Genomic DNA, 24,272 nt, shown 5'->3' with positions numbered 1-24,272 from the left:
ACTCATGTCTGTGGCTTTTAGGCAGAGCACATGTCCTCCAAAAGGGTATACCCTGATTACAGACCAAGTCTGGCACTTTACTCCTTTACACTCAAGCCAGCACTGGCATGTCACGAATGATTGGGCATTGCTCCTGCACAGGGGACCCTGAGGTTACCACATAGGATAAGAGAGAGGTCTGGGGTGGGGGGGTGGGGGTTCCATGACAAGGAAGAATTTTTTTTAATATTCAGGTAGAGACAGGGTTTGCTTCCAAGGGAGGGTTCCTGTACAAGGGCTCAATATTAGGGTTGGGAATATCTACACGGTCAGGGAAACACTAAATTGTCACGTTCTCCACAGCAGGCAAGGTGCCCGGCAACAGACATTCATTACCACTACTGGTAATTTTCGTGCATTACCAGCCACACGAATGAATGTTACTACAAACGTACTGCAGAATTCACTAAGAAATCCATATTCAAAAGGATTTATCTAGCTAAGTTTGGAACGTAGACAAACCTGGGGATTAAATAACTTTCCCTGCTAACCAGATAAATTTTAGCTGGGTAAGTCATTATCTGGCTAAAACATCCAGATTAGAAAAACATTGCACAGGGAGCCTCCAGAGGTCAAGTGATGCAGTGAACTGGGGAAGACGTGCTTCCTGAGGCTCTGGGTGCCTTTCTTCTAGATTCAATTCCATCTGGATCAAAGCCTCTCTTTTTACCTGTGTAAGATCATCAGTGGTGGGCCTGATTCTATCTAGACAGTGTGGGCGGCTCACTACTGCGGTATCTCTACCTGACTGACAAAAAAGGAAAAGGAGAAGTTGAGTGCTACAGAGAGGAAAATGGCCACCGCTAAAGAACCTGCTCCACAGGCTGTACTTAATGAAGCAGCGGCAGCTGATTTGAAAACAGCAGTAGTGGCAGCTTTGGCGACCAGATTTGATGATCTAGCCACACAAATCGCAGAAATTAAGGACTCCCTATCAGACTTTCTCACACGCTTTGAAATAATCGACAGCCAGGTAGGCCTTGTTGAAGACAACACTCTCGCGCTGACCGCGAAGGTCAACAAACTTGAAAAACTGATCGGTGCCCAAGAAGCAAAACTAAATGACCTAGAAAATCGATCCAGACATTCTAATCTACGTTTCGTGGGTTTTGCTAACAATATTTCAGATGGGAAGTTGCATGAGATATTGGAACAATGGCTGCCATCAGAATTGGGCCAGATGACCTAGGGGATTGCCTGCGGATTGAGCGTGACCATCAAGTGGGCTCCGTGTTAGTGAACACATCGAGGCCAAGATTAGTTCTAGCTAAAATTTTGAACTTTGCCCATAAGGTCCATATCCTCCAGGAATCGAAAGGGCAAGGAAATTTTTTATGATGGTCGGTGCATACTATTCTTTCAAGATTTTCAGCACGGGTCTCGGCCATGCGCAGGGAGTTTAGGCCGCTTTGCTCTTATCTTGCGAAGCGGCAAACGCGGTTCGCCATGATCTATCCTGCCAAACTGAAGATATGGTCTGACCAAGGGAACCGCTGGTGTGAGTCAGTGAAAGCTGCTAAAGTATTTTTGCAATCACTGCCAATGAGGCTGCAAGTAGAAAATGTTGGGAGATCTAAGTTAGTCTGACTGACATGCTTAGTTCCCTGTGTTTATATACATTTGGATGTCAGATTAATGAGCGCAGATAGACTTTTTTTTATTTATATTTTATTGATAAGCAGAATAACCATTCCAATTACTTTAGTACACCATGTAAAGAAGGCAGTATACATCGTTGAGCCAATACATATGTATTCATATTCAACAACATTAAACTTCAAATGTCCCATACACATGACTATGCACATTAATGAGTAATCTTGTGGGTACATAGTTAATAACAATTTTAAATTTAATAATAAGAATTGGAAAGACCTGTTGTCACTTCATTTTTGATAATGGGTATATAGGTCCTTACCCCTCCCCCCTTACAGTGGGTATAGAAAATTCAGGGTTAGGTTTGACTGGTGTGCTTAAGAGACTGGTATACGCTGTGATTCTTTGAGTGGTTATTTCTTGTTGAGAAGAGATTATTCTGGGCATCATTAATCAGAAAAAGATGATATCCATGTTTCATATTCCCTCCAAGTTTTATTAAAAATGGGAAGAGTTTTATGTTTATATGCTGTTATTTTCCCTAGGGAATGCATAACTAGAACTTGAGCTTGTATATATTGCAACATAGATATCTGAGGGTCCTTCCAGTATTTTGCTATGGCACACCTGGATCCTGTTACCACATATTTAATAACGCGATTTTGATATTTATCACAGATTGTCGTCTCTTTATTTAGTAAGGCTTGGGAAGGGTCGAGCTTGAGGGAAATCTTTAATATTGTAGAAATCCAATCAGACACCTGGTGATACAGAAATTGAATTTTGGGGCATGTCCACCATAAATGAAAGAAGGTGCCTTTGGTAGAACGACCTTTCCAACACTGATTTGAGGACCCTGGAATTATATGACTTAACCTGGCAGGAGTAACATACCAGCGAAAGAACAGTTTATAAACATTTTCGATGTGGTTAGCAGAAATTAGTCTTTTCGCCATAGACAGGAAAATGTTCTTCCAGTCATCCACGAGCCAAGAAAACTATAAATCAGATTCCCAAGCCTTAATATGTGAGGTATCTAAGCTGAACACTTCCAAAATGAGCATATCAATTTTTTAGATAAGTTTTTGATTTATCAGCCTGTCGACACAGATTTTCAAAACTAGAAATCCCAAGTGCTAAATCCCTAAAGATTCCATTTTGAATAATAAAGTGACGTATCTGCAGGTAAGGAAATACATCTATATCACTCAATTGATATCTGTCAGAGAGAGATCGGAAAGGAACCACTCCTCTTGGATCACAAACATGAGATAGGTGTGTAATTCCCTTTGTGATCCATTTCCGAAATGCTGCCTGGGATTCAGCTGGTTGAAAGAGGGTATTATGAAATAGGTACGTGCTTATGTAATATTCCCTCTGTCCCCCAAGCCTCTTTTTCCATTTTTCCCAGGTTTTTAAAGATATTTGTATTGTGTTTGAGACTGACAGCGGTTTTACCCATGAATCTCTTGGTTGCCAGTGTATAGCTGATAGAGGTATTGAGCCGATGAGTGCTTGTTCTAGTACCACCCATGGTTTTTTCCCTTTCAATTTGTGCAAATCAATAATAGTCTTTAGTTGGGCTGCTCCTGATAGTGATGTAGATTGGGCATCCCCATACCTCCTTGATTTTTCGGCATCATAAGTATCCATTTAGCTATCTGTGGACGCTTTCCTTTCCATAAAAATTTTATCAGTCTCCTTTGCCATTTATCAATGACCTTAGCTGGAATTTCAATTGGGAGAGTTTGTAGTAAATATAACATTCTTGGAAATATATTCATTTTAATTACGGCTAATCTGCCAAGCCACGAGATGTGGTAGCGATCCCACTCCTCCAAATCTTTGTAGATTTTAGTCATTAATGGAGGATAATTAAGCTGGAAGAGGTCAAGAGTATTTCCTAGATAGATCCCCAAATATTTTAGTTTTACCGGAGCCCAGCGAAAAGGATGGGTTTGTCTGATGTGGTCAACCATCTCTGGAGAAGATGTGATGTTAAGTAACTCGGACTTGTCCCAGTTAATTTTAAATCCTGAGACCAAACTGAAATCTGAAATTTCTGAGGAAATCACCGCTAAAGAAGGGATAGGGCTGGTTATAGTAAACAGTATGTCTTCTGCAAAGAGTGACAGTCTTGAGATAAACTCTCCCAACTGCACCCCTGAAATCTGTGGATTGTTGCGAATTCTGTATGTAAAGGGTTCCAAAAACAGGGCATAAAGCAACAGAGAGAGAGGGCAGCCCTGTCTAGTGCCCCTCTCCACTGAAAATGGTTGCAAATAACCCCCATTCACCTTTAGACAAGCTTGAGAGGCTGTGTGTATAGTTTTTGAATCCACCCAATAAAAGTCTCCCCGAATTTGAAGGCCTGCAGTGTTTGAAATAGAAATGGCCAGTGCACAAAATCAAAAGCCTTTTCGGCGTCTACTGCTGAAAGGAGAAACGGTATTTTCTTGGTCCGGGCCCACCACATGGAGTCTACTGTTTTCCGAACATTGTCGGAGGCCATTCTCCCAGGTATAAATCCTGATTGATCAGGGTGAACCAATTCAGGGAGAATATAGTTAAGCCTATTAGCTAGAATTTTTGCTAGTAACTTCATATCTAAGTTAATGAGGGAAATTGGCCTATAAGAGCCACAGACATTAGGATCTCTGTCCGGTTTTGCTATCAGGGTGACTGCTGCAAGGTTTGCAGAGAGGGAAAAGGTCTCCTGGCCTTTCAATGAATTAAACAGTCTCACCAACACCAGGGAAAGTATGTTGTTGAATGTTTTGTAAAAAGCCGCCGTAAAACCATCTAGGCCCGGGGATTTCCCTAATTTCAAATTCTTTATGGCCCAATTCACTTCCGCCTCTGTTATTTCTCTATCAAGAGTATCTATTTGTTGTTGTGAAAGCTGTGGTAACATTATTTTTTGAAGATAAGTGTCTATCTGCACCAGATTAATATTTTGATCGGCTCGATATAGCTCCGTATAAAATCTTAGAAACCGGCTTCTGATATCTGTGTTTGTTGTCAATATCTGTCCGGTCTCATCTTTAAGCTTGACTATATTGTTTTAAGTCTGGATGCTCCTTAATTTCCGTGCCAGTAGTTTGCCTGCTTTATTGCCCCCTTCGTAGTGAGCCTGTTTGCAAATTTCCAATTTGTAGGCTATCTGTGCCACATCTATCTCTTCCAATGACTGCCTGCATTGGTCCATGTGAGATAGGACCTTATTTCAACCGGTTTTTTGGTGTATAGCCTCTAAACGACGAAGCTGCACAGTGATTGACATTCTCTCTCAATTTTTTTATATGCGCACCTCGGGATATCAATTTGCCTCTTGCGGCCACTTTTAAGCAGTCCCATAATACCATGATGGAAATTTGCTTGCTGTCATTAAATTGTAAATATTCCTGAATCTCGTCTTAATTGAGTGACAAACTCTGTATCATCTAATAAACTATCATTGAGCTGCCAGTATAACTGACCCTTGTCATAATGAGAAAGGTTAAGAGTCATTCGTACTGGAGCATGATCAGACCATGTAATAGGTTCAATGATGGCTCTGGATATCAAATTAATACAGCAGTTATCCACGTATAATAAATCTATTCCTGAATGAGAATTATGTGCTCGGGAAAAGTAGGTAAAACTTTTAGATTTTGGATACCTTGTTCTCCAAGTATCAATCAAGCCAAGTCTTGATAAACACGTTCTTAATATTTTACGGTCCCTTCTCGAAGCTGACGCCTGCCCCAGGGTTGAGGGTGATATTAAAATCCCCTCCAAATATGAGATGACCATCTGCATGTCCCTCAAGTAGTTTAGTTATCTGTTCATAAAAATACTCCTTGATGTAAATTGGGCGCATAGATATTTACCATGGTAAACTTTAATCCCCCTATTGAAATGACCAATATTAAATATCGCCCCTCCGGGTCCGAAGTGCAAGAATGGAATTCAAATATTGTGTTTTAGCACGTGTTCGTGTCGTCGTTTAAGGTGGGTCTCTTGAATAAAGGCCACTGTCACCTGGTACTGATTTAAGTCAGCAAACAATCGGTGCCTCTTAAAAGGTGTATTAAGGCCCATGACATTAAGGGATAAAAATTTAACAGCTGCCATTCATAGAATATTTAGAGAAGCTAGGTAATAACAGTCCTTGCTATCCCGTCCTCCCCCATTCGTACTCAAACCAGTCTCCCCAATGTAATGCCGTGGAGTAGGAGAGCGTACCAGTTCTCTACCCTTAGTGCTTAACCTGTTGAAATATGTTTCATTTAGATCCCACAGTCGTTACCAATATAACCCCATGTCTTACACAGTGCAGTTCACTCAGGGAAACTACACTGACTAAATTAGAGAGGAAACGATCAACCCTGCGTCCCTGGGTCCCACCTAACAGCATACTATTGATAGCCAAAACATTACATTAATACTGTATTCTCCTTAATGCACTTTTAACAGAATTATTGAACTATATGTATCACAACATAGGTTTACCAAACCAAGACACATCTGTGCCTCTAAAAATAAACTCTCCAGCAGCTGTATTCCTGAAACAGAGAAAAAGAGAACTTGGAGCGCTTAGCTAATAGTTTCTAATAGTTACCAGAGATAGATCCGCAAAGACCATGATATCAATGTCCTGCCATTTCCACGACGCTTGTTTCCTGGCTGCAGTAGCGATCCTGTCTTTAACCCGATAGTCTTGGTAACAGGCAATAATGTCCTGGGGCTTATTACGAGCTCCCGACCCTAAAGAGCGGTGAGCGCGATCCAATCGAATTGTAGGCTGCCCGCTGTTGTCCTCTGTAGTATTCTCTGATTGCAGCAGCATCATACTAATCTTTGTGACCACATCCATACAATCCTGGTATTCTGGAGACTCCGTTACACCTCTAAATCGCAAGTTATGGTGGCGGGACCGGTTCTCCAAATCTTCTACTTTTTCCATCAACTGCTCCACCTCTTTTAGCAATGAGGATTGTGCTTCAAAAATCCCCCGTCCGTTTTCCGCCATTTCTTCTTTTATCTCATCAATTGAGTCCATGATTTCTTTTTTATTATCCTGTATGTCTTGTTTCAGGTCCGCAAACCAGCGTTTCATTTCGGCTCATGTCGGGAGATCATCTTCCGCTAGCGCTGGGTCCTCGGGAGATTCAGCTGCCTGTAGGCCTTCTTGCTCTTGCGCCATGTTCGTAGACTCTGTCTCTTCCCCCTGACTAGGTTTCAGGTAAGAAATCTTTTTAAAGTCTACCGTTTTCCTTTTTACCGTCATCTAGATGTTATTGATGGTATTAGCCGGTAGATTTCAAATGCTGTCGGGGGAGACTCCAGATTAAGCTGCCATTAGCTGGGCTGAGGTCACTTCCTCCGAGCACAGAAAGATTTTTATAATTTTTTTTATCAAGTCCTGCATGTGAATATAGTGCACAGTTTCCGTGCTAACCACCATACGTGGAGTTTTGCTCTGACTTTATTATGCGCGGTATTTATTCGACTAAGAAATGGATGTGTGTGAGTGTTTCTATAATTGTTGTGGCATCTGATCCAATTGTGACCTTTTTGAAGGGAAGGCCTGCGCTCGCTGATGTGCCGGAGACATCAGTTGACTATTAGCTTGCTGCACTGGATTGACCTCTCAACTATTGAATTTTTGGGGCCGCTTACTACACTTGCCATACTGCAGCAGCCACATCGAGCATGTAGCTGAAAGGAAATCTGCTATAATATTACAAACACTATTTTTTGCCCTTGTATCATTGATAGTACTCATTGTTCTTTAGGGCCTCTATTATCTTAGACTGATAGAGTGGCCTGCATGTCACTTCAGTTCTTATCTGTAGTTTTCTCTGTTTATAACTTATGGTGCTCTTGGTTAATATGCCTGTGGGGGGGAAATAGGGGCTGCTTTCTTCTCTTTTACTTCTTTTTTTTGTTTTGAGGGAAGGTACCCAAGCGCATCTATGTGCCTTGAGCTCTCTGACGGAAGAGAGCAATTGGATGCTAGTTTTTTTAGTAGTGGAGGGGATGCAGCCCAAGTGGAGAGTGGAAAGGGTGGGAGGGGCTAAGGGTGGAGGGGTGGGGGAAGATTAGGACAGAGGAGGGGTAACAGAATCTATAATTGCCATAATATGAATGGGAGCACTGATAGATGCTATTATTACCCTAGGTTACAATGTTCCTTAGAACAGCCTGGGTGTTGGAGATTTATTCTGGGTGGGTTCTCTCAGTATTTTGATGACTGGAGTATTATGGCTACAGCTCACGTAATGGGTGATGATGGGGAGTTTGGTTAGGTTTATCACCTGGAATGTCACGGGATTGGGAACGCCTGTTAATTGCGAAAAGGTTATCTCTCATTTAAATAGGCTAAAAAGGTTCCATTATGTTACTGCAAGAAACCCATATGTCCCAATCCAATTATCTTAAGCTTAAAAAGTGGGGCACTAATCAGATTTTTGCTGCATCAGGTTCCTCTCACAGTCGTGGTGTAGCCATTTTAATTCATAAATCCATTGCTTCTTTTCAATTGCAAACATCTGTCATTGACCCTACCTGTCGCTATGTTCTTGTACAGGGTTTGTTTTTTGGGAAACCATTGCTTATTGGTTCAATATACAGACCTAAACAATATGATCACGCATTTTTTTCTGAGATAGTATCCCATATTCTTGCCTTGGAGAGCGCAGCAATATTACTAGGGGGAGATTTTAATTGCACTTTGACAGAGTCTTTGGGAGTGAGCCACCCATCCACCCACTCTTTCTCTAAAGATATCCCCTTTCTCTGTAATATCCTGCAGCTTCTAGATACCTGGAAGTTACTACATCCATGCACTAAAGACTACTCACTATGCCAGAGCCAGTGACTCCAAATCCAGGTTAGATTATATGCTGATCTCTGAGACTTTATTCTCCCAGCTAAATGGGGTGGAGATCAAATCTATGGTTATTTCTGACCTCTGCCCAGTATCCTGTGTCCTGCAGGGACCAAATGTGGGAGGGGATTATTCTAATTGGAAAATGTCTCATTGGCTCATTCAAGAAAAAGCTTTTCAACAATTCTTAATTTCTTGCTGGCAAGAATATGAGTGAAATAATGCCCATCATAAGGGGGAGCCTGTTTTGTTCTGGGAAACTGCGAAGGTTGTTCTTCCAGGGGATATAATTAGTAGTGTGATAGCTAGGAAATGGGAATTAGATAGGGATATTTTGGAGCTTACTAAGCAATTGAATAGGTTAAAGCAAGACATGAATGCATGACCTTCTGAGGCGACTAGGCTTCAGTTTCTTTCTACCTGAAAATTGTTTGACAGTTTACACAAGAAAGCTAACTCCTCCTTGCTATCTTTGAAGCATAAACTATTTTTTTTGTCTCAGGCCTCCGTTCACAAAGGGGAGAAATGGTTACTACGACTCAGGGAATTAGTGACATTTTTAGAGAATATTATGAATTCTTATATACAGCAGATAAGGAAGATTTATCAGTTAGGAAAAATGTTTTGGGCATGGTCACTGTTTCTGCTTTGACTCAACAGCTGGAATACCTTAATAGACCTATCCAGGGGCCGAAATTGCATCAATGATTAGGGAACTACACAACTTCAAAGCACCAGGGCCTGACGGGCTACCAGCATATTTTTACAAGGCGCTGACCCCACTTATACTCGACAGCTTGATGAACCTGTTTGAGGGGATGATTAGGGTTGGAGTTATATGAGATACTTTAAAGATGGTACACATTACTGTTCTTCTGAAACTAGGGCGGGATCCACAATTGACATCTTCGTACCGTCCCATTTCATTACTGAATATAGATATAAAGATCTATGTGAAATTATTGGCCAATAGATTATCGGGTATAATACTCTCCTTGATCTCCGTGAGTCAGGTGGGTTTTGTTAAAGGGTGCCGATCCAGCATAAATATTCACCGTATTCTTCTGATCCTGGAACTATGTAAATGCAGCCATTTTGTGGATCCTGTCCTGGTAGGCTTTGATACAGAAAAGGCGTTTGATGGGGGTCTCCTGGGATTTTCTTAACTGTGTCTTGAGGTTATTTGGGTTTTCAGGCTTTATAAATCAGGCGATTGCGGTGCTTTACAGTAACCCTATGGTGAAAATCTGGGTGAAAGGCGTTCTCTCGGACCACTTCCCCGTAACTAGGGGGACTAAACAGGGATGTCCCTTGTCTCCCTTATTGTTTATTTTAACTTTGGAACCCCTGATAGCTAGATTGAATAACATTCTTCAAGAACACGTTGTTCATCAAGATGTTCCCCTTTTGGACTCCTTTCTTTTTGAGGATGACATCCTTCTTTTTATATCTCAAGCAAGGTGTTTGCTCCCGAACGTATTACATGTCTTTAGAGAATATGAAATGTTTTCAGGTCTCAAATTTAATTTTGAAAAAATTCAGAGGTTCTAGACATTTTGGGTCATCTTAGTGTGAATTGGGGATCTTTTCCTTTGAGGTGGGAGTTTACATTCATAGAGTTTACATTCATAGAGTTTACATTCATAGAGATTCCAATGGCGAATATCCCTAAATACTTTGAAAATTTCGACTTTGTACACAAGGGTGGATGAATTTTCCATTGTCATTAATGGGGAGGATAGCACTGCTTAAAATGTTTCTTCTCCCTAAATTGTTATAACCCCTACAAATGTTGCCATTAGTACTATGCAACAAGGATCTTAAGACTTTCATACAAATTTGCTCCAGGTTTGTTTGGCAGGAATGTAAAACCTGAAGTGTCTATAGGAAGACTGATGGTGCCCAAGGTGGGTGGGGATTCACCTAATCTCGCTACTACAATTTAGCTTGTTCTCTACATGTTTTGGGAGATTGGCTATTTGGTAGTACTTGTTTTGCAGATGTTGCTGCGGAGGCTAGTTTTGATCACTCCTATGGTCTCAGTTTCTTACTTCATGCCAGAGATATACCAGGTTATCTTGCTAATAATATTTTAATAACGTACATGCAATATGGTTGGTCCTCAATGAGGAAGTTGCTAAGTCTACCTTGGAAATTTACACCATGGTTGCTTATTTGTGAGAACCAGGCAGCAAATCAAACACATTTTTCAGGCACTTGTCTCAACTGGGCCAAGCGCGGTTTATTGACTTTATTGATCATCCAAATAAAAAGATGTTCTCCTTTCAGTACTGTAAACATAGAAACATAGAAATGACGGCAGAAGAAGACCAAACGGTCCATCCAGTCTGCCCAGCAAGCTTTCACAGTTATTTTTCTCATACTTATCTTTTACACTGACCGCTGAGGTCAGGGCCCTTATTGGTAACTTTTTGGTTCTAATTTACTTCCACCCCTGCTATTGATGTAGAGAGCAGTGCTGGAGCTGCATAAAAGTGAAGTATCAAGCCTAATTGGTTAGGGGTAGTAACCGCAGCATTAAGCAAGCTACTCCCACGCTTATTTGTTTACCCAGCCTGTGCAATTTAGTCCTTGTTGGTTGTCTTAATATAAATCCTCTTTTCTTTATTCTCCCCTGCCGTTGAAGCAGTGAGCTGCCCTGTATATGTATTCAAAGTGACGTATCAGGCTTAATTGGTTCGGGGTAGTAACCGCCGCAACAAGCAAGCTACTCCCACACTTATTTGTGAATGCAAATCCTTTGTCCCACATTTCCTCTTGCCGTTGAAGCATAGAGCAATGTTGGAGTCGCATTAACCATGTGTATGTTTATTGAATAAAGGTATTAATCACCAAGTAATAGCCATCATTCCCGCAAGCCACCCCCATGCCTCTTCTCTTCATTCACATCCTCAAGACTTTATGGATCCACAGTGTTTATCCCACGCCCCTTTGAAATCCTTCACAGTTTTAGTCTTCACCACTTCCTCCAGAAGGGCATTCCAGGCATCCACCACTCTCTCCGTGAAGAAATAGTTCCTGACATTGGTTCTGAGTCTTCCTCCCTGAAGTTTTAAATTGTGACCCCTGGTTCTGCTGATTTTTTTGCAATGGAAAAGGTTTGTCGCTGACTTTGGATCATTAAAACCTTTCAAGTATCTGAAGGTCTGTATCATATCATCCCCTGCTCCTCCTTTCCTCCAGGGTATACATATTTAAATTCTTCAATCTCTCCTCATAAGGCATTCAATGAAGACCATACACCTTTTTGGTCGCCCTTCTCTGGAACGCCTCCATCAAATGTCTGTCCCTTCGGAGATATGGTCTCCAGAACTGAGCACAGTACTCCAGGTAAGGCCTCATCAAGGACCTGTACAAGGGGATAATCACTTCCCTTTTCTTACTCGATATTCCTCTCTCTATGCAGCCCAGCATTCTTCTGGCTTTAGCTATCGCCTTGTCACATTGTTTTGCTGACTTCAGATCGTTAGACACTATCACCCCAAGGTCTCTCTCCTGCTCCGTACACATCAGCCCTTCACCCCCCCCCCATCAAATTCATTTCTTTCAGATTTCCACACCCCATATGCATGACTCTGCACTTCTTGGCATTGAATCTCAGCTGCCATATCTTCGACCAGTCTTCCAGCTTCCTTAAATCCCATCTCATTCTCTCCACTCTGTAAAGACACCTTTTACTTTTGAGCACAAGACTTTTTGCTTTATTTTCAGCTTCATAGTTTTATCTCCAAACAGATTCACATTGCGTCTCTATTCTATTCTTTGGGTCCATTCTAGAGACTGCTCACACTCTACAAAGTGAAAAAGCAGTCACTAACAGTCTGTATAAGTTTCTCCACTCAGTTATTAAGTATCGCACTTTATCAACCTTGGCTTTAGTGTGCACCGCCGGTTTGGGGACAGAACTAGATGGGGATGATCTTTATGATAGTCTGGTCAAGCTCAATAGCAATCTACCTTCGATACTGATATGGGAACATAGAGTTATTCATAGACTCATAGGGCACATCAAATGAAAATAAGTGAGAGTCCGGGATGTTGGAGATGCCCTGAACTTCATGGCACCTTTGGACATGGGCTTTAGGAGTGTCCACCTAATACAGCAATTTTGGGACACGGTTAGGATATTTTTGTCTGATAAGGTGCATATTTTTGTCCCAGCAAATGCATCTATATGCGTCTTGGGAGTACTTTCTGATGATGTGAACTGCAATAATTGTGAAGTCGCGTCTTTGAGATAAAGAGTCTGTATATTGCTAGACAATGTATATTGGCCAGATGGGTGGTTGGGGAACCCCCCACGCTATCCTTCTGGCACTCTGAGATGCTAGAGCTCCTATTGATGGACTTTAAATCTTGGTGTTTGGGGGCAGGAGGGAAGAAAATTAAACAATTCCCTAGAATCTGGGGTGCATTAATAGATCAGTTACTTCCATCTGTTAAGGACAGATTTTCGGTATCAAGGAGAGCCATCTCTACTACTTTTATCTCTGACAATAGTGGTACTGATACTGCTCCAGAGTGACTATAAATTCGGGGTATTCTTTCTGTTGCTTCCAATATGGTTCTGTTGGCTTTCATTTAGATGGGGAGGGGAGGGAATGTGCCTTTGTTTTTCTCATCCTGGATTTATACTTGTTTGTTTCTGCTGTGATATTTGCAAATTATATATCATATTGATTTGTTTTCATGATGCCACTATTTGTTATCTGTGCCTGGGATGTTCATCTGTTTCTGTTTATATGTTCTTTGATAAACTGAATAAAAATATTATGCAAAAAAAAAAAAACATGGGACAGGGACGTTCTAGGGACAGGGCTTCAACTTAGCCAGATAGCACTGAATATCAGTACTATCCAGCCAAATCTGGTCATGGTGGAGAGCAGACCTGAAGTCGGGTAAAACTCTGATGGCAACATTGATATCATATACTACCAGTGTTTTTTGTCAGAGCAATTCTGGATGCAGTAGCAAATGCAATAATAATCTACTGCTTTCTGACCCAGCCTTGGGGTTTTCAGGTGGGGTGGGAATGTGGGCAAGGGGACAGAAGTGGTCCAGAGCCAGGTCTTTGATTTTAATATCTGGTGGGAGGGTTCCTTGGATTGCTACGGGTCACATTTTCTTTTAATTATTCTGGTGGGTTTTGCTGGGGAGTAATCAGATTATTTTGGATGGTAAAGCATTGGGCCTGCTTACCTGAGCTGTGTGTTTGGGTTTTTTTTGCTCTTAACCGGTATTGTCACTGAACCTCTATCCTTTATGTCTCAGGTAACATACTACCTGTCCTAGCTGGCATTCGAGCTCCAATGCATGTCTGGCCAGAAGAATCAGGTAGCAAGCATTATTAAGATGTTTGTTATCCCCAAATAACCAAAGAAGGGGATCCTATGAGCCAAACTCATAATTCCCTTCTGAAAAAATCTGGGGGTACTATTATCTGTCGCCTCTCTCTCTCCTTGAATTGTGTCTCACCTGATAACAAAATCCCATCCTTCAACTTGAAATAAGGAAACCTTATCGCTTGTTCTTTATCATTATACATTCATCAATAGTTTCACATAATTATTTTTTCCAAGGTCTTTCGAAGAGTAGTCAAAGATAAATCATTTAAAAAAGAGGTAGGAGAACCAACAGATCACAGAAACAACACAGTAAGTCAAAACTGAGATTGAAAGTCTCCATTTAAACAAACTCATGAAGCTGGAATAGAATGTTACAATGTCAAATCTCATATTCTTACAATTTATAACAGTGATAAGTAGTATATATAAGGAAATGATGTTTATAATTTGCCCCCAGGCTGTAACTGCACAATCAAGCATGCCTGCTGAGTGAAAACTAAAAAATTCTTTGATTGTAGGTTTTGTTCACGCTGACAGATGAACACTTTGATCAACATGGTTTTCCTTTCCTGGAGAGCCTGCACTGCATGCGAGGAACAATTGTGCTACTTATACTGAGCTGTTGAAAATAAATTTGTGTGTGCCTAATGCCTGAGCAATTATAAGTACTTAATGAAAAACTCTTATGGCTCACACCTCACTTAGAACATAACCCATCATTAGGTAATATGAAAGGTATGCGGTTACCTGAGGTCCTGTGATATGCAAAAGACCAGAAACAGCAGCTGCAACAGAATCGTAACCCGCCCGCTGAAACATAGGGCCAGTTTGTCCATAACCTGGAAAGAAAAATGCATGATTTGTTTGTCTAGAGGAAAATATTGGACATTTTTACAGCAGTGTTTCTTCAGATTCCAGCAACAATATGTGCATGTAAACCAATGAAATATATGATTTCACTCTGTGGCTTCCAACCTGGAAATCACTGGGATTGTGGGGTAATGGGGGAGTGAGGTGAGTAGAATAAAATAATTTCATAGGCATCAGAGTTCTAGGAACTCCAGAAGGCAATATACCTGTACAATATACATGAATCCTATGCTGTAGGGTTTTTCTTTGTCATCTTTTTGGACAGGCTTTCCATTTCTTTTCTTCTATACACTCAAACCCAGCCTTATGTTTATTGATGAATGGAACTAGAGCAATATAACCTATTTCATATTTTTAAAAAAAAAACCCCACTGTATATGCTCAGAGAAAAATATAGTAAACTCAAGGCATGCTGCAACATAATCTGTGACACAATATGTTAGGTACAGCTTGTTTCAAGAGTTTGGGACCTTGTGATGAAGGTCCTAATTAAATCAGAGTTGCTTACTTATAACAGGTGTTCTCAGAGGACAGCAAGACGGCAGCCTTCAAACATGGATCAAATGGAGCCTGGGAGAGAACTTTTATGTCAAAGTTCCTAAAACTTTAACTTTGCCTCACTGAGCATGCCCCTGCATACTAACACACCATGTGTTCCCGTGGGGGGCCCTTGAATCTTGTCAGAATTGTAGCAATGAAAACTGAAGCCAACTCCAAGGGGGGGGGGGGGGGGACAGGTAGGTTTTATAAGAACTGATATACTGCTGACCTTAGAGAACACCTGTTTCCAGTAAGCAACTCTGCTTTCTCCCAGGACAAGCAGGATGGCAGTCCTCACAAGTAGAAAATCCCTAGCTACAGAATGTCCCCAAACAAAAAAAAAAAAAGGAGAAAACATATGCCAACAGGTACCAACAATATTTTTGATGAAAACAAGCTTTTTTTTTTCTTTTTACAATTTATACTTATCCTTTGAGGAGCAGCCTGGAACAAAAAACAGACCCTAGAAGGGAAAGCAGTTTTGTCCTGCACCTCAAACAAATTCCACAGACTGGCCAAATCTACTGTTGCGTCTGCCACCCCAGCCCAAAGAGTAGTGAGATGTGAATGTGTGGCGAAAACACTACAGCTTTGCAGATCTCCTCCATAGGGAATAATCGTAGGTGAGCCACTGACATTACCAATGGTCCAGACAGAGTGAAAGCTGACATGGCCCACCAGATTCAATCTCACCCCGGCATAATAGAAGGAAATGCAATCTGCTAGCCAATTAGGTAAAAGAACCAAAAAGCTAGATGGGAGGCTTCAAATGAAGCAGAACTCACATGAATCAGACATCCAAAGTCTATACAGAGATGGGCTTACCTTCTACCAGTTGGTGATAGTGCCAATGGCACTAAAGTGAACGCAGCGATGGTAACTAAAACAAGCGCATGAGCGAGCATACATTGGAATTTTAAATTATGCGTGCATTTATGCACATATGATTTAAAATATGCCTACCGCAAGTATGTGCGCTCCCAATTTTAAGCAGTTATTCAAGCAAACATAAATCAGTTATCTTCCTTAAGATTTTGTCGGTTTTAATGAGCTCAGGGAAGCATGCTCAAGTGAAGGACATTCACAGTTTTACACATTAGTCCACCAGTTTGCTCAGTCCATCTCAAGGTCGATTTAGACCTAAACAGAGATTTATGAGAAAGGAGAGCTTCTTTCGAAGCAGTTCCTACTGTGGCGAGTGACCCCATTTTGGCTCTGGGGACCCACTGGTCTAGAGTTAAACTGGGCCAATGGTTTACATAAAATCTCAGCCTTCCTTCAACCGGGAAGTCCTCTGGCACAGTTATCAAGAAGCTGGCTAAGCTCTTGGCGATCCAGTCAAAACCATATTCCAGGAACGGACTAGGATGATGGCTGTGGCCTAGGGGCCCTGCTGCTATCTCATACAGGCATGCAGGACCTGCTGTGATCGAGACCATGGGGATAATGCTTCCTACACTGGAAAAAGTGTCTCCTCTGTCTCTGTCTCGGGTACTTCCTGGAAGTGGAGGGAGGATCTAGAGCATAATGGAAAATTGCTGCAGCATTACAGTGTTCATGGATCTGTGCATTTACAGTTTCACCTAATCTCCAAAGAGATTCTCTCCAGCACATGGCACATTCACGAGACTTTCCTGAACCTCAGGTCAGTGATCTGAGTCCTACAGCTAGGCAAGTCTACAGGCTATGTCAGAGACTCTTGATGCCATCTCAAAAACATCAAAGGTTGGTTGGTCAGCCCATATATTTTCCATATTACATATATTACATTCCTTTGTCCACCACTGACTGAAGGGCACCTTGTTGATTCTAATGAAGCTGCTTGGCTACCTCCCCTGCAATTGCTTCTGCAAGTCTTGCACATACTGGCTAATGAACAGCTGGGTAAGAGGCACAGCTCCTGAAAGACTTTTCTCCCAAGAGTGTCCAGGGTCTGATACTCCTTCCCCTCATGCTCTGAAGAATGAGTTCTCTGCTGTTTGGGTCTCTTGAGAGTGGATTCAGCTACCACAGATTAGTGTAGTAGCTGCCTGGCTTTGAATGCAGGAGCCTTTTAGATGGCGTAAACCACATCTGCCTTCCTGTTAATGGGAGTCATAAAGAGAGGGTTCTCCTACATCCTCATCTGAAAGTCCTGAAGGATTTCATGGACTGGAACTGTCACAACCTCCTCAGCAGCTCCACAAACTGAAGGATGTCCAGCATCTCGGTCATTCTCTGTCTGAAAGTTAAAGGGAGTGGCCTCTGCCATTCTCCTGATAAAAACTGTGAAGGAGAGTTTCTCAGAAAGGCACTTCCCTTTTCTGGGGCAGGAGAAGAATTAGAAGAGAAACCAGTCAACTCTTCTTCAGAAGCACTGTCTGATCCATAGCTGTACCCCCATGAGAATTCAGAGTCTGATTCCCCATGATCTACTTGGGATAAGGATTCTGGCAGTGCCCGACCCTCAGCCTAAGTCTCAGAGAGGAGGTCATTTACTGTTTTGGCCTGAACCCTGAGAAACTGATGTCCTGGGGAAGCTTCCTCTGCCAATGGGCAGAAGATCATCAATGGGGCAGTGTGCATCGACCCAGATTCCCTTCTGACAAGCAGCATTGGTTGCACCCCGGAGTCATCTCTGGCTATCATGGATTCAAAAATCAAAATAGATCCAATAACAAGTAACGGAAAGAACGGTGAGCTAATTAACCAAAAAAGAAAAACCTTAACATGGTTGATAAATGTCTACATCACACAACAATCGCCAAAAAACAAAATATCAAAACTTGCTTACTGTTCACCCTACTACTACTGAACATTTAATCAATTAAAAAAAAAATACCACTTATCAAGGATATTATAGATGAACTATAACCTACAATTTTTTGCATAACCGAAACCTGGCTAAACAACAAAGATAATGTTCATTTAAACCAATTATCTCATCCTAACTACGATCTATTCCATATTCCTCGACAAAAAAAGAAATCACACACTAATACAGCCCCAGACAACACTCCTCTGTCCCTGTCACCAGCACAAACACCACCCCCAGCCCCAGAATTATGAAAGCTGAAATCAACAAAGTTACGTTGGGAGAAGGGATTAAAAATCAAAAAGGAAAGGAAAGGAAAGGAAAGATGGGTTGGGTCAGGAAAGAGAAGACAGCATAGCAAAAGTAATAGGGTGAATAAGCCAAGAGAAATGGAAGAGGGATTTCCAGGGTCCATTAAGAATTATTAGCCAGATAGATGTCGAGATTGCCACCTCTTACTTCTGGGAGTGGAATACAGTGAATGGATCTCCTCATTAGGATCTGAAGGATATTTCCGAGTGATCCAAATTGGCCATTATCAGAGACAAGAAGGACTATTGGTCTGACCACGTCTAGAATTTCTTATATTCTTATGCTTAGGGAAGAGGAGAGTGACAGGCTAGAGAGCTTATAACCAGACAAGGCTGGATTTAAAACAGGAGCGCCCATAGAAAATGGGTGGGGAGTCCCATGTTCCCTCAATCTTCAGAGTGTGCACCTCACAGAAGTCCCAGGAGCTACGAAAAGACCCGACCTCACCATTGCCCCTGTCCAGATCCTTACCTCTGCCGCTAGTCCTGGTCCTCAGCTCAGAGTCTGCAGCAGCAGCAGCACCAGCAACTCCATCGTCCAACCATTGTATTTTCAGCGGTCTTTTTCCAAAATGGCCACCACTAAAAACGTCATTCACCTTATTTGGTATGACCATCCTCGTCACGTCCAGTTGTCAATTTCCCTGGCTGATGGTGGGTCCCTTTAAAAATGGCGTCTTTGTCAGAGTCCAGTGTCAATTACGGGAAGCAATGCTGACAGGTAGCTTGTGGCACCAAAAAGCAAGTAACATTCCCCGTGACAAGAAAATCTCATCTCAAGGACTTTTACATTTATCAGAAGTGTGTTAGTTTTGTTTGTTTTATACTTTCAGCGCAACAAATATTTACTCCCGATGGCATATTGACCGCACATTTTCAAACAGAAAGTGTCCCAATTCTTCCCGCAGCCATGTTGTTTTGATAAGCTATAAGCTGACATTAAAGGGCTTTTATATTTATTTCTCCTTGCACAGATTTATCCTTTCGCAGCTAACAGCTTTGCGTTCCCTGAAGAAGAAGTATATACCACTCGAAACATTGCAATGTCGGTAGACACAAAGGAAGAATTTAATATCGCTGCACTATTGATCTGTGATTTAAAATGTAGAAACAAAGAAAGAATTTAATATCGCTGCACTATTGATCTATGATTTAAAAGACAAAGGCACAGTGTACTTGAAACACTGTGCCTTTGAAAACTGCCATTACATTATACAAGGAAAATATTTTTCACTGGCTAACATAGCCAAGTCCCCAAGAATAGAGGAAAAATTCAATCTCAATTATCTAATGAAGAAATATAAAATTAAAGAAAAGATAAAGAACATTCACCCCCACTTTTATAACAGGCTATGAAGATTCAAGTTCAGCTGCATTTTTTACATCTCATTGCAAGATAAGTGCATTCCTATACAGCCCCTATCAACCTTAAAAAAAGGGGGAATATACTAATCTCAAAGTCTCTTATATGAGCACACAAGAAGTGACCTATGATTATAAAGCCCCAGCGCTCGTAAAAGCTTACACATATAAGCCACCAGTTGCAAGGGCGCTGTGTACATTTAACTGCATATAACAACCCAATACGCAAACTCAGTTTATGTGCACTTCAAGAGTTTGAAAATGGGGTTGTTCCATGCATGTATGAAATTTCCTGTAGAACTCTGCAACTAGGCACGCCACTGAAAATGTATCCCACAACTAGCTGCAGGATTCTTCATTGTTCAGCTGCTGGAATCACAAGAGGAAAAGGTAGCAAGTCCCAGATAGTCACGAAACAAGGGGTTTAGCTTCTTTGCTGAAATAGTAGCTGCATAAGGCAGCATCCAGCAACAAATTATATTTTTCTAAAACTACATACTTTGAGGCCAATGTTCTGAACTGTTAATGGTAATGCAAGCATTAAATGCATGTTATTAGTGCTGCTAATTTGTGTTCGCTCACCAGCGTTAACACAAAATCTATGCTGAGGTAATGAGATGAAAAAGTATGCTAAATAGCCCATTACCTGTTAGAACAGTGAATGTGTTAAAACTCACAAAATTAAACACAGATCTGTTAACACAAAACAACTTAACCATCTTGGAGAGGCATAGCCAACTTTTTGCATTAATGTCTGTATTAATGTGCACCTCATTTGCATATTTTTTGCATCAGCTGTAAACACAAGCTTTAAACACCACATTAATAGATAATGCTGTTTAGTGCGCTGGCCCCAATGGTGGTTTTGACGAATGGGTGAAAGGTTTTCCCCTGCAAAGACTTTGCCCATAGCCTCTTGAAGTGGAGAAATATTAATGTAAAGTGTAATTATTACACAAACTTTTTACATCAATACAAAGCAGCTTACAAGTAAAGACAATTTTAGGAGCAAAAGATCTCAACTGTTCTTCATAACCTTTTTATTTCAAATAAGAAAAAAACAAGAAATCCACACAGAACTTATGAAGCCTACTTTCCAGAACATTTCACCCATGCACCTCCATGCATATGTGGAACGCTAATATATACCCGTCGGGATCCTTTCACACCTACTGACATGTTCAGAAAATCTGGTGTGCAAAGGACACCAGGCATAAAAGTTTTAGGTGCATGGCACATGGGCACACACTGATGTGGCTACTTTTCTTCCTTGGAAAAGTAAGCTAAAAAGCACCCAAACTATTAACTTATTATATGCAGGAATAATAACTAATGCTTTTAAAATTAATAAGTACAAGAGCACAAGCAGAGAATATTATTCATTTGTTTTTGAACAGACTGTAGGCATAATAGAAGTATTTTAGACCATCTCATACAGAACAAATAGCTTATTAGTGTTCTACTTACTGCTGCCAACATATTGCTGGCTGCTTGCCTGCCTGAAAATGATGAAGAATGGGAGAATGATCACAAGATTACCATGTAAAATAATTTAATTATTTAGTTTTATTCAATTCCAGTTGGAGTTTTGTTTTTTTTCAAAAATGTCCACAAATCTCATGTTTCTTACAACAAAATTAATGTACCACAGTGTACAGATGAACAAGAAAAGACAAATGGGAGTATAAATTAGGTAGCAAAAAACATGTGCAAATTAAACTAATTTTCAAAAAGGACTAACACGCGTAAGTCCACTAGGAAAATTATCCCATCAAATTTACCTGCACGCAATTACACCTGCTACCAGGTTCGTGGAAAATGTTCGCTAACATTTACTTTTGAAAATCCAAAAGTGTGCAGGTAAAGTCCAAACCCCTACCTATTTCCACCTCCCAGGACGCTTCCACTAAGTCTGGGAACAAGCAGTATGTGTACAAGTTCACTTGCCTATCGGGCCACTTTTGTACTTGAAACACTGTGCCTTTGAAAACTGCCATTACATTATACAAGGAAAATATTTTTCACTGGCTAACATAGCCAAGTCCCCAAGAATAGAGGAAAAATTCAATCTCAATTATCTAATGAAGAAATATAAAATTAAAGAAAAGATAAAGAACATTCACCCCCACTTTTATAACAGGCTATGAATCCATAATAACTTATGCCTACAGTACCCCCACAGCAGGGCTTCCCAAATGGGGTCACAAAACCTTCATCTGGGGTCTTAAGTACCTCACATGACAGCACTCTCCAGGTGCCAGCAGCATTAGAGGAGATGATGGATGAGAGGAGATCAACTGGGGGTAATCTGAGAAAAGAGTTGGAGTGGAGGAGGAGGAGGAGGCGCTAAGAGGTGAGAGAAGTGATGGGGGATAAAAATGAGGGAATAGAGGAGGGGAATTAATAGGAGGGGAGGATAGAGGATTATAAAAACATTTTGGGTGGAGAGAGAATCAATTGAGTGGATGTTAAAAGGGCTGGGGAGATTAAAGGAGCAGTGGTTGAGAGAAAGGATCTGCTGAAGGGGAGAAGGCTAAGAGAGAAGGTCCTCTGGAAGGGTTGAAGGTTGAGAGAGAGGATCAGCTGGACAGCGGGAAGGGTTAGAAGAAGTGATTGTTGGAGAGAGACCGCACGCCTCCTAATTTGTTTGGTCTTGTTCTGGGGTCATGCAAATTTTTAAGTATTAAAATAGGGTTGCATTGGGTAAAAGTTTGGGAAGCCCTACCCTACAAGGATGGCACAATAACTTTACTCAGGGCGCTCTGCAGATGAGGATGCTTTATCCTTCAGAAAAGGTCCAACTATAAGAGAGAAATTCCACGTGGCATGCATAAAAATCGTATTTAACATTGCACGAGGCCGAGCTCCCTCCCTACGCTCCCGTACCGTCCTTCAGCAGGTCAGACATTGGAGCGGCGGTGGGGGGAGGGAACTTGCAGATGATGTCTGCAGGGGGAGGGGGTTAGGGCGCCGACAGCATGTTCCTAGGCATCGCGAGATCCTGGGCCCATCTGCCTTGTTTAAACCACCGGCGGGCAGCATTCGCCATATGTTGGCCAGCACCCACGTTCCCCCCCCACCTCCACTCCCTTTGGTTAAGAGGCATGTGACAAATCCGGTGGCTTGGGGAAAGCCTTCCCAACAGACTTGTGGGATCAGGAAGGAGCAGAGTCCAGAAGCTACTGATGTTTCTTATGGTGCAGAGAGTCAGAAGAGTCCTCACTACAGGGGATGGAGCAGCACCGCTGCTCACCCTCACACTGAAGCCATGCGATCTTACCTGATGGGGTGTCTTCCACAGAGCATCCATCTTCCAGGCATGATTACCTGCTGCGCCAAGGACATCAGGCCAAATTGGAGCTGTTGGGAGCATTATGGTCCAGGCCTAGGTAGCAACAGCAAAACTGGATGGATGTCTATGATGGACCTGTAACACCCACACCTGTATACCTTAAACCTGCTGACCATAGGTTTTTTATCCTTGAATTTTTCCATGAATTTTTTTTTTTTTTTTAATTAAAACAAATGTTCTGTGAGGGGATGCTGAGGCAGCAGTGAAGGAGAAAATAGGGGTCTTGCAAACTCAAAAAACCCGAGGCAAGAAAGAAGAATCAAAAACAGAGAGACTGAGAAAACACGATGTGGTACACAGACACAGATTGAGGGGTTGACAAGCCAGCATCCGCATGTGGGATCTTTCATGCATGCTCAGAAAAGACTTTATCTGAGCTCTGAGGACTAAGTCCATGACAGCGCTATAGGATGATGTCACACCACACATTATGGCTAATTTATGACTCCTTCGCAATGGAAAATATGAAGTCCATATTCAAAAAAGTTTGTTGAGGTAACTTTGGAAGCCAGCTGGATAAAGCCCAAATTGTAAATTTCCCACCTCACCAAATGGATAAATTTTAAATGGATAAGCAGTTACCTGGCAAAAAATAAAAGATGTCAGGGCTGGTCCAGGTGTGTGGCTTAATTTTATCTGACTAACTCTAGACAGAAATACACTATCCCAAACTTAGCCAAATATACATTTTTTAAAATTCAGTGTCAGATTTCCAGCACCCCCCCCCCCCCAAAGAAAATTGTAATGATGCCAAGTGGGTGCCAATACACCCCATCGCCTACCTTCAAAAAAGCATGGCCAAAAGTCCCCATATCCTATCCCAGATTCTCCCAAAAGTATCTTCAATGTAGAATGGGAGAAGGAGACACTCCTACCTTCTCCCATTCCTTTAAATACTAAGTACCAATAGGTCTGACAGCTGTTGACACTTAGTATTAATTTATTCACTGCCAATTCTGCCCTGCAGGTCCTTTTCAGGTGTGTTGGGGATGGGACTAGTCAGGAGGGGTGGCCCTAATATTTTTGAGATGAGAGTGGAACCGATGGGGGGTGGGGGGGGAGGGAGAGGGCTGTTAATCTCCCATACATCTTTGCTATTATGTCCAGGGAGAGGTAAAATCCTGCAAGGAAATACCACATCCTGCACCCCTGAATCTTTACTATTGTG

At 41.6% G+C, this 24,272-nt stretch overlaps 1 protein-coding gene across 1 annotated transcript in view; it reads right to left on the bottom strand.

Moving 5' to 3' along the window:
* SUGCT (succinyl-CoA:glutarate-CoA transferase) overlaps positions 1–24,272 on the bottom strand; it is a 1,474,461-nt gene that overhangs the window by 1,297,363 nt on the left and 152,826 nt on the right. Inside the window, exon 7 of the mRNA XM_029589533.1 lies at positions 14,623–14,714. Coding sequence (XP_029445393.1) covers positions 14,623–14,714 — 92 coding nt within the window. The remainder of the gene's footprint in view (positions 1–14,622; positions 14,715–24,272) is intronic.

This window comes from Rhinatrema bivittatum, chromosome 2 (genome assembly GCF_901001135.1).
Source record: "Rhinatrema bivittatum chromosome 2, aRhiBiv1.1, whole genome shotgun sequence".
NCBI classification, from domain to species: Eukaryota; Metazoa; Chordata; class Amphibia; order Gymnophiona; family Rhinatrematidae; genus Rhinatrema; species Rhinatrema bivittatum.
The sequence above is the reverse complement of the archived record's forward strand: the minus strand, read 5'-3'. Positions and strand labels throughout refer to the sequence as shown.